This window comes from Anneissia japonica, unplaced genomic scaffold (assembly GCF_011630105.1).
Source record: "Anneissia japonica isolate Jap-2015-1 unplaced genomic scaffold, ASM1163010v1 scaffold287835_len3118868_cov185, whole genome shotgun sequence".
NCBI classification, from domain to species: Eukaryota; Metazoa; Echinodermata; class Crinoidea; order Comatulida; family Comatulidae; genus Anneissia; species Anneissia japonica.
In genome coordinates, this window is record NW_022737223.1 from 2,326,631 (window position 1) to 2,338,609 (window position 11,979).

Sequence of the window (11,979 nt, forward strand, 5' to 3'; positions counted from 1 at the left end):
ATCATTTCATTATCTGAAGTGTGTGGTAGACGGAATAAAAATGACGTGGACATTGTCAGGAACGCTTTTGGTGACTTTGGCGCTATTGCATAGTCAGGAGGTGACAAGCTACGAAGCACAGAATTGTTCCTCAGGTACTGTCAACAACTGCTGCTGTATCCGAAATCGCGTTAATTGTAGCTAAAGCCAGGATCGATCCGGAAGAAAAAAATATTATATTTTTTACAACTGATTTTCACCTTTTTCCACCTTTTCCCCCAGTTTTCAAATATTCAAAAATCTGTATCTCAATAACCGCTCCCGAGTTTTTGGTCAAATATTCTTTTTGTGTCCTATAAAAATCAGTCGTACAACTTATCAAAAAATGTTTTTCTTTTCGATCCGGAGCCGGGCTTTAAGTAACATTTTTTTCTTTGGTTAATTTTATGTTCTACTAGATTTTTATGGAGACTGCACTTTAATTCATGAAAAATATCCCAACGCCGAGAGTGGAGCCTACATGATTCTCCCTTGTGGTACCGATGGCGAACCGTTCCAAGTGTACTGCGATATGGACACTGACGGTGGTGGATGGACGGTAAGTTTAGTAGTACTATTTTATTTTTGACTTACACTAAAAAAGCAAGTACACTCACCAATTACAAGATAGAACGTTCATGGCATACTGTTAATTTAAGTGTAACTGTAACTTAAGCTGCATCGAATCCGAACACAAATTCGGAACGCGATTCCGATGCGCTGAACGCCAGCTTCCCTATTCTAAAGCCGGACACTCATTATTTTTCACCAATGGAGGTGCAGGGAAAGGTGTCTAAAATGGGCCCAGACCTAAAACGAGTCCTACCTGTTCTTCCGCCCCAATTGGTTAGTACAAAAAAATTAAATAGTCAAATTATTGTATACAGTTGATACATTGACAGTAGTAGTAGTGGAAAGTTGTATAAATCGGGCCCCTTAGGGAAAATGTAATTTGATCGCAAACTGATCCACAAATTTAATCAATTTAAATATTGTTTAAGAAACTACTAATAAAATACTCAATGGACGAAATATGTCAAAGCTATAATATTTATGAAAAACAACCGATTAAACAACACAATTCAATGTAGGCCAGGCTCTACGTGTTCAGTGCAAAACCCAATAGCCTAAAACGAGCCCCTTTTCAGAACGGGCCCGTTTTAGGCTATGGTTCCAGGTCTGATAAAATTGCATTTGTGCAAAACCATCAACAATCATGCGGTAACTATCTTCCTCAATTTCAACTTAAAAATTCCAAGAATAAAATAGCAAATCAGTGAAATTTAGATATTTTGTAGTAGAAATTGTTTAAATGGCTTCAACAAAATTAAACCTGGTACTGTCAATGGATCAACTGTATCACATCATTTGACTATTTTAGGTTTGTCCAAACAAAGTGAGAGCAGCAGAACAGGTGGGGGCCTCTTTTAAGTCGGGGCCCGTTTAGACTCCTTTTTTCTACCAAGTTTCTTGTTGTTGGAGCAATTTAAACAATTTCTACGACAACGTATCGAATTTTATTGTTTTTCTATTTTTTTTTTCTTGGAATTTCAAGGAGTAGTACCAGCAACCTCTTACTGAGCGTAATTTGGTTTTTAATGCCTATATAGCATAATTCTTAGGAGGGAGTTACAACAGGAATGCTGTAAATTTCGACATAATAAGTCGTAATTACGACATACGTATGTCGAAATTTCGACATATTTATGTCGTAATTACGACATAGGCTTGGGCCACTGTACGTATTGTTTCTCGTCAGCTTCACTTATGTACGATTGAAAAGTTGTGACTTGCAGTTGAGTGATATTTTAATTTTGAAATTCATATTTTCAGTCATAATTTCAAAATTCTGAATACACGTCCCCAAAAGAGCAAATAGCTAAAAAGTACATTTTCAAAAATGTGTAAGTTGAGTGGGTTTTTCATGACAGGGCAGAAATAAATTAAATATAAAAATACTGTTTTAATAATGATAATATAAATAATAACTAGAATTACTCCTTTTACGCTACGTAGTAAAAGGATAGCCTCCCAGCGGTGCAATTTTATCCGGTACAAAATGTTTAAATATTTTGAATTCTGAAAATGTAAAAGCATTTTGAATTTGTTTAGGAATCAAGAGATGTCGACGAAAGTGGGGTGGGGGTGGGTTGACAGAAAGGGGGGTGAGGAAAAAAGTTGAGCCAATCTAGATAACACTACAGGGGATCCAGAGGAATTCCCCGCTAAATTTTTTATTTGTTTTAAAGACTGAAATAACCTCTGAGGCCTTTCTCGCGATCGTTGTTTTTTTCTTATTTTTATTTACCAAATTTTTATAGCGCCCTTTTCATGAGTACTCATGTTCAAAGGCGCTTTACATTAAGGATACAAATAGAATACACCCACACCCTACTACGGACCGTCACCAAAATGTAATCATATCTTTACTGGGTTATGCCTAACACTCCCTCTTATTTTCATTTATGTCAGTGCATAATATATGTAGCACACAAAAATACCACACGAAAATACAAAAACGTTACATACACACACACACCCCCACACCCCAAAACCCCACCCACACACACAAACGTTAACACCCCAAATTACTACAAAGAAATGTCATTATTTTTAAGAAACTAGAAAATAAAATTAATATCCTTTGAAGCGGTAAAAATGAGTACACGTTAATCATGGGCGGAGATATGATATGTACTTTACAATACAAACTAAATCAGAAAAACAATATAAACCCCAATGGCAAATATCCCCACCACTGACGCAGGGCCATCGGAACCACACCGGCCGCACATGCTTTGGCCGGACGACTTTTTCCCAATTGTATTACTTTTAAAAATAAATATATTCTGATACCTGAATAATTAATGTTAGCATTAAATTGACTTTTTAATGTTGTATACCGTATTTAAACAAAATCCACCAATTTTCATTCACCGTTTTGTATTGCCCATGTACATTTCAACTCTTTTGAAAATCCTTAACTTTAGTAATCAAGATTGATTTTTAAAATCTTTAGAGATATACATATAAATAGTGGCCCAAGCCTATGTCGTAATTACGACATAAATATGTCGAAATTACGACATACGTATGTCGTAATTACGACTTATTATGTCGAAATTACGACATAATAAGTCGAAATTTCGACATATTATGTCGAAATTTCGACATAAGTCGTAATTACGATATACGTATGTCGAAATTTCGACATAAGTCGTAATTACGACATAAAAATATATATTTTAGTGGCCCTAATAGGCTTTCGTACAAAACATTATCATTATTGTTTGAAAAAAAAAACTAATCCGTGTCATTAGCAATGTTGAACAATATTAAAAACATCATTTATAGAAACAGACAAGAAGAGAAAGTATTGACCTTAGACTTGCTGCAATTAAATCCCTTATTATTCTCATTCTGGAGAGCGCCACCAACGAGTGAGTTAATTTAGAGTGAAATTATGCGTGACGTCAACATACGCAGCCACGCCCCTCGGTTGAACCCGTTGTATTTAGGAACTACCAAAAAGGACGCCAATTTAATTTGGTTTGGCGCGCACTAATCGCAATAAGATTATATCTCACAGAATTCACTAATCCGGTTAATGTCTGGGTTCCAACCCTTCAATAATACTGTTTTCGTCCATGTGAAAAAAAGCTTCTGAACATCTTATAGGCCTATGACATTTAATTGATGTATGATGTAGCTTATATTAAATGGTTGACGGTATAAAGCCTTGTAAGGGTCCAAAATAATGTTTCAACAGCATCAAGTTTAAACTGCTTAGTGCAAAGTTATTTATTATGCGTTGTTTCTGATTAAAGTAGGCCCAATGTGTTATAGTAAAATGTTGTGATAGTGGTCATTTGTGTTATAAGGAACACTTATAGGTCAGAATTGCTGTCCATTACAGTTAAAATAGGTCAAGATTGCTTCCGAGGTTGGTGAAACACATGTTATCTAATGCTTCGATTTGCGCAACGTAGATTTGATCAAATGGCATCCTAGAATCCCACTGATTTCTATTTTAAGAAGCTGGATTGCTTATCAGACTATGTTGTAGCCTACTAAAAGTGAATGTTTAATGCAGTATTTAAAAAAAGCAGAAGCAAAATTGCGTTTTTAGTGATCGACGTTACTAAAACAACGCGACTATATTTTTAAAAAGTATTGCAGAATAGTTATTTTTAATAATTTAAACAAATGCCAAAAGAAACTTGTCTAAACAGGTACGACCGGTACGATCAGCTATATTATAGTAGAGATCAGTGGTGCACATACATAACCTTTGCATCGTCGCCTAGTCAGCACTGTTGTTGTTTAATAGATCTAGGAAAGTTTCTTATTTTTACGGGCTATTGGTGGTTTATATAGGTCTATTTTTAGAATCACTCATCATTTAAAGTGTAAAATTTGCGAATACAACTTCACTGATTTCCTTGGAAAAAGGCACAGCATAAATTCCTATATTATTTATATATAGCGTCTTAAATGGATTTTAAAGGAGTTTTTTTATGTATTTAAATTATGTGCTTTTCAATATCATTCTATTAACAGATTGTACTTTCCGATTGTTGTTATTTTATTCATGTTGTAGGTTTTCCAAAGACGAGAAGATGGATCACTCAATTTCACTAGGAACTGGTCTGAATACAAATTAGGGTTTGGGAACGTCAATGGTGAGCACTGGCTTGGCAATGACAAGATCTATCGGCTTTCATCTTCAGGCCACTACGAATTCCGAGTTGACATGTCAACTTGGAATAAGGGGGAACAGACACATGCACCCTACAATTACTTTCGAATTGGTGATGAGAAGAGCCAGTACAAACTGATAGTCGGTAATTACACAGGCGCTCCTAAATCTCCAGGTAGGCTTATAAGCTAACAATATTTGCAGAAATTATATATTATTATATAATTAATAATATATTAATAATAATTATCAATCCATTATTAATTAATTCATTAATAATTAATATTATATTATTATATAATAATAATAATATTAAATAATAATAATAATTATTATTATTATTCTTATTATTATTATCATTATTATTACTATTATATTTTCATATCCAGTCGGGTGCATGACTATTTTTGTATTATAGGTTTGCACACGAATGTGTATATATTTGTAGTTGTGATTTTTTTTTTTTCATTTCTGCATTACACAAAGCCAACCCAAATTTCTCTATTTGTACATTGAAAAATAAAGTTAGGCCTATATTAAATATATTTGACCACACAATTTAATCATCAGGAGTTAAGGGCTCAATGAGATGTTTGCTTATTGCTTATAATTAAATGGTATACATACAGAGACGAAGTGATGTTTTAACTTAGTGGTTCCATCACTAAATGGGATACAGCTAGGTGAATTCATCAAATAAAATAATTTTATGTTTCCCTTATAGGTGATTCTTTCGTAAAACACCGTAATATGAAATTTTCAACAATTGACAATGACAATGATAAAAAACCAACTTCATGCGCAAAAGAATACCTTGGTGGGTGGTGGTACGAGCAATGCCATTTGTCCAATTTGAACGGCTGCTACTTTGAAGGTAAAATAGCAGAAAGAAAAAAATGGGCTACTGGAGTATCTTGGTATACATGGAAGAAACATACCTATTCATTGAAAACCACCGAGATGAAGATACGTAGAAAAGATTATTAAAACATATTTAATTAAATAAACTCAAGTACTTTTTTGCTTAGTTACTAAGTTTTTAGTGAAAGTCTTCCCTTTCAAATGTAATTTGGGTGTTTGTTTTTTTTTTTTTTTTGTATTATTTTTTTTTCTTTTAGCATTATTTTATTTTCTTTTAGCATCATAACAGTGTTAACTATTACTTTAACCACTGAGATGAAGATACGTAGATTGCAAATTTAAATTTCAAAAAATATATAAAAACAAATATTTGATTAAATAATATTTGGTATAAATGAAGTATTTTATTTTTTTTGTATTATTATTATATTTGCATTTTAGCATTATAACAGCGTAAACTATTACTTTGACCCAAAGCATGGCCCATTGGTTCAAAGGCCAATAAGGAGATTTTGATTGCACGACGACGGTAGGGCGTAGAACGTAATGACGTCACTAAAAGTCATCTGCGCATGCGAGAACGTTAACGACGGTCACGCATGAGTGATTCAAAACATCATAGACAAAACCTTTCGTGTCACGCGAATATTGAGCCTGGTGGAACCTCCTCCTTGAAAACCGGTTTTACACCAGGTGAATTATTCGAGCGAATCGAAAGCGTGTTTTATAATTTCTGTGAAGCAAAAAAAATGCGCAACCAACCAGAGCCCAGGAAGCTTTGGATTATTCTAGCAGAATAAATTCGCTTAGTGTAAAACCGGCTTTAAGTATACGGAAAAATGTGAGTTTGTGGGACACCGCAAATTTGTATGACAAGCACGTATTCTTAGCCCTGCTCTGATTGGTCAATTGTCGATTGACACTCCAGAAAGATGCTTTACTTACTAACCATCAAATAATAATTATCGAATGAATAGTAACAATAATATTGAAAGCACAAAACTCATAGCATAATAATTTACCAATTTGTCAAGTAAGACTGGTATACACAGGATTTCCCTAAATTTTTTTTTACTTTACTATTTTTTAGGTATTGTTAATTTTGGTAAAGCTTTCGTAGGATTCATTCATACATACCCTCACACATACTTACATGCATATTTTAAATACATTTATGCCTACTACAATACTGCACTGTTTTATATGTTTTCAACTGATGTAGCTATGTACGAATCTATTTACAGCACTTTATTATTATATTGGAAACAAAAATATTGCATATTTGAAATTATGTCGCATTTCATTTATAGTTATCAAGAATATTTTTTAACATGCTATATGAAAGATAAAATCAACCCGCGTTTGATAGCTCTTCTATAAATGTTAATAGCGAATTAAATCAAACAATAAACTGACGAATTGCAATCAATATTGTTTACGACTACTTTTATGTCGCACTGAAATTGAGAATTCATTCTACTTCACACAAAGGGACGCTTATGCTTTTCATGCAATACTCAGGGGAAGACAATTTTCTATAATTAAAACTGAAGAACGTAAATAGCAGAATGAATTATTCCACGTACAGTATCTGCATTAAAATTGATGGGACATCCGCCCTCCCGCAAGCGGGCTAAAATTAGTCCATTTGACTAAGTGGATAAAACTGCAGGAAACAAACAAACCAAAGCGGCGCCTAGCCTTTATTATTGATATATAGCGCTGCGGCGCGGCCAGGATAAAATTGCTCTTTGTTCTCCCACAATGCATTTTCACCTGACGTTCCAATATATCGCGAGGCTGCTCTATCTTCTGCTATTTAATTGTCTTTGTAAAACACAAGAAACACAATTTTCGCTGTCCAATATTAAGCTCCATCGTCTGCATCACATTTGTGGGGCCAGAATGTTTCTGATGACAGGTTAACTTGGGATCCAGGGAATGTAGTCACTTCAAGTCAGTCGAAGGGTTAAAAAGCTCAAGCAGATGCATTTTTGGTAATTGGTTATTGGAGATGTATCTACGGTATTGTCTATGCACACACTTATCTTATTCACAGTGACACCGAAGATGACTACAACAGTGATAATAATGATGATGATGCCTGGGTTTACAACTAAAAAGTGATGATGATGATGCCTGGGTTTACAACTAAAAAAAGGGAGCAAATAGCAAATGTTAAAAGAACAGGACCACAGAAAGTGGTCTTAAATTAGAGGTGGCCTTTAATTTGAGGGGTTTTTAATTGGAGGGAGACCTGTATTACAGTATTTTCAACCTTGGAGAGCCACGACAGTCTTGCTTTTTGGTTATACCATTGGGTTGTTAATGATTGCATAATTTTCTGTCTATTTGTATGTATTTTTTTGTGTCCTTGAATATTTTCTTAAGACAAAATAAATGAAAACGAAATTACAAAACACACTAACACTGCAGCTAATATAAGAGAGAATATTCTGTAGTATTTTTTTTATATGAAGATAAAATACAGTAGTTTATTTATTCAAGAACATATAGTTGCAGACAAAACCAAAAGTGATAGTTGTGATAATAAATAATGAATATTAGGGCTTAATTTACCAATACCAGTTACTGAAAACATATTACAGTACATGAAAATACTATAGTAATACTTGTGAAAAAACATACAGTACTGCAAAAAAAATTAATAGTGAATGATTATGATCTGAGTGACAGTAACTGGATTAGGCTGTCATTACAACAAGTATTCAAAGCAAGAGAAATTTAATTACAAATATATGTAGCAGACACCACCACAAGCGCTTGTAGCAGATGCCAACATAAGTACAGTACGGTACTTGTATCATATGCCACCCCAAGCCTGTGTAGCAGATGCCACGACAAGTGCTTGTTGCAGGTGCCATCTACAGCACTTGTATCAGATACCAACCCAAGCACTTGTAGCAGATGCCAACACAAGTAATTTTAGCAGATGTCACCCAAAACACATGTAGCAGAAGCCATCACAAGTGCATGTAGCAGTGGTTGAACCACATCCGAATGTATGTGAACAGTAGCAACCCCATACAAAGTGGAAGAGGATCCATCACATGTACTGTACAGTATGAATTAGTAAGAGTCTTCACAGCTAGGTAAATCGTACCAGGGACCATCACAAGACAGTCATCAATTCTCTATTTGCAGCAGAAACCATAATTATTTGTAGGAGGATCCCTTACAAGTAATTTGTAGTAGAGACCATTAATACTGTATAACATTATTAGCACAAGCCATCAAAAGTAAGTTTACTGTAGCCAAGGCAGGGTCATCAGAAGTGTTGTATGTAGCAGAAGCCATCACGATTATTTGTACAGTACAGTAGCAGTAAACACAAACAGAAAAATGCTTGTAGCATCACAGGTACTTGTTGCAAACACTGTTATATAGGTCATATTAAAATCAGTGTACAATTGCTTTCACAATAAAAGTCTGGTCAGTTCAAAATCAATCTATACTATGTATTGTCCATCTCACCAAAATTTGCTTCAGTACGTTGGTTTTGGCTGTTGTGTTAGAAGCTGACCAAAGCGTTTCTTTATAGTTACCCTCTGACGACTGTATTTGTCATCAGGTGAGAAGCGAGCTGTTAAATACAAAATAGTTCATATTACAGTTATATGTATCAAAAAGATAGTTTTTTCTAGATTTTGATGGTATTAAAACCAGTTACATAGTGCTGTAAATGTTTGATTTACTTTTTTTCTTTTTTATTAAATTATTAAATAAATAATCTGAACACTAAGATACTTTGGTCACATTGTAAGAAAAGATTGTGGAATTCAAAAGCAAATCTTTCAGGGAGCTGTGGATGGCCATTGTGGAAGGGGACATCCATCAGCATCTTGAATCGATGTCATAAAGAAAGTTACAACACATGGAATGTATGGTGCAACTCATTTAGCACTAGACAAGAGAAGATGATGTCCTCTTGTGACAGCCACAGCAGCGCAACTTGGCGCCACCTGACCAGAGTGAGAGAAAGATAATCTGAACATATGCCCTAAAGCCCATTTCACACTATCAACTTATTTTGACAAAAACATGTGACATGCCTAAATATGGTCATGATGACATCACATTATATGGACCATATATAGGTACAATTGGCTCATGTGCGCTTACTGTAAAGATGCCAGTACACTTTTCGCGATGACTAGGGGGTTACCCCAGTGTACTAGTCCATATAGCCCCTGTTGAGTAGCCAGTACCAGTTGACTGGGTAGCTCAGACCCAAAGTGACCCTTAGGAGAGACGAAAGTTACTGTACGAGCTAGTCCACGCCTCTGCAAGCATGATGATCCTCACATACTTATCAGAAGATAGATATAGGTACATTATGCCTATACAGTATATGGACATACAGTATTTTTTTCTTTTAAATAAAATTTGATAGTCTGGACAGAGCTTTAAATCCTGTCCAGACTATCAAATTTTGTTAGACAAAAACATGTGTCATGCCTAACATGGTCATGATGACATCACATCATGACCATATATAGGCAGATCATGACCATATATGGGCACATCATGACTATATATAGGCATACATCATTTTTTTGTCAAAGAAAATTTGATAGTCTGGATAGAGCTTTATACACTAATGCAGTTTTATCATGATGCACAATGCATGTCAGAGGATCACATAAAAAATCCATAAAAAGGGTTATATTATTAAATGATGTGTTTTGAGATCCAACAATTGATCTAAAAAAAATTATCACTGTGTGTTTATTAACATTGGAAATATTGTAAGATATTAAAGATGTCTTTCCAAATTGAAGGGATAGCTTTACTGTATCATGGCAGAAATTAACATAAATTTTGATAACTAAATAGAATTTTTGTATTTTATTTTGTCATTATAATAATGTAAAAGTCCGTTCACACTAACAAATTTTATGTGACAAATTTGTGTGATGTTCCCGTATACTAGTGGCATGATGATGTCATGATATTAGAGAGCAGCTTAGCTCAGTCGGCTAATCGGGTGGTAGCCACTGTTTGTGTGCTGAACCGTGGAGATCGCTAGGTCCCCGGTTCAATTCCCATCGCTGCCTCTCCTTGTGTTTCAGCTGGAGCGCTGAAATACAAGTTACAATAGCGCACCGTCTTTTGGATGAGACATTTAAGCCGTTGGTCCCATGTGCATTTACGGCCCATGTGAAACGTTAAAGAACGCAGTAAACTCTTCAGAAAAGAGTAGGGGATTGTCTCCCGGTGTACTGCCCAATCACCACCAGGAGGACTCCACTGGAAATAAGTTTTCTTCTAGACTTTCGTGGGCTATCCTTGGTGTTTACACTGAAAAATTAATCCAATCAATCCAGTACCAGATACACCTAAACATGGGCATATCACTTATATTTCTCACATAACATTTGATGGTGTGAGCAAAGTTTATACCTGTGCACACTATTAAATTTTCTTTGACAAAGAACTGTTGTATGCCCATATATAGTCATGATGTGATGTCATCATGACCATATTAGGCATGTCACATGTTTTGTCAAAAAATGAGATAATTGTACAGTACATATAGGGCCTAGCCTAGTCTAAGATAACCGTACCTGGATGAGCTGACAATGTTGGTTTGCCTACCAGATCTGTTTTCTGCAAAGATGAAATATTTGAATTACTTGTGACTTGTCTTGTCTAATTCATTATTTTATATATTATGGTACATTAATTATTGTTTTTCAATTGAAGATTGGAATGAAAAATAAATAATTATCTCACAACTTTTTGAAGGGGCAATAATAAATCAGAATTTACATAGATGGGCCCAAAAGTCCACACTATACTCAGATAGACTATATAGAATAGGTGGACTCGGTCGTCTAATTGCCGTGGGGGGTGGGGCCGATCGTCTGTCACCACCTACTTTACCTCTAGCCAGCCTGGCTCTAGTAGTAGTAGTAGCTAGTAATAGGCCTAGTCAGCAGCACTGCAGCTAGGGACTAAGGCCAGGCCCAACAAGGGCCAAGGATATATTATATTAATTAGGCCTAGGTAGGCTAGCCTAGGTAGGGCTAGGCATAGGCCGCCTAGGCCGCCGCCTAGCCTAGGCTAGATTGTGCGATCTGTAATAATATCGTTCTTAGTTTTACAGGCTGGTACACAAAATAAGTCTAATAAAAACTATTCTTACATTTAATGTGTAGATTCGATCACCACTATCGTTCAAATAATACATTAGGAACATGTTGAATACTGTATAGCAATTTTAGCAACCTCCACCATAAATGGCCAACCACGCGGGGAAATAAACAACATGTCGCACACACACACACACACGAGGCTTAAAAAGGCACATAACGATAAGCGCCCTCTTTCTTATTAAAATTATCAATACCAATTAAGGAGAAGAAGTCAATATGGGA

The 11,979-nt window shown here is 35.2% G+C and overlaps 1 protein-coding gene across 1 annotated transcript; it reads left to right on the forward strand.

Moving 5' to 3' along the window:
- Window positions 1-5,739, forward strand: LOC117117209 (ficolin-2-like). Its single transcript, XM_033261439.1, has 4 exons — window positions 1-134; window positions 438-577; window positions 4,619-4,892; window positions 5,442-5,739. The coding sequence occupies exons 1-4, from the start codon at window positions 41-43 to the stop codon at window positions 5,702-5,704; spliced, it is 771 nt and encodes a 256-aa protein (XP_033117330.1). The 5' UTR covers window positions 1-40; the 3' UTR covers window positions 5,705-5,739.
- Window positions 5,740-11,979: the final 6,240 nt, after the last annotated feature.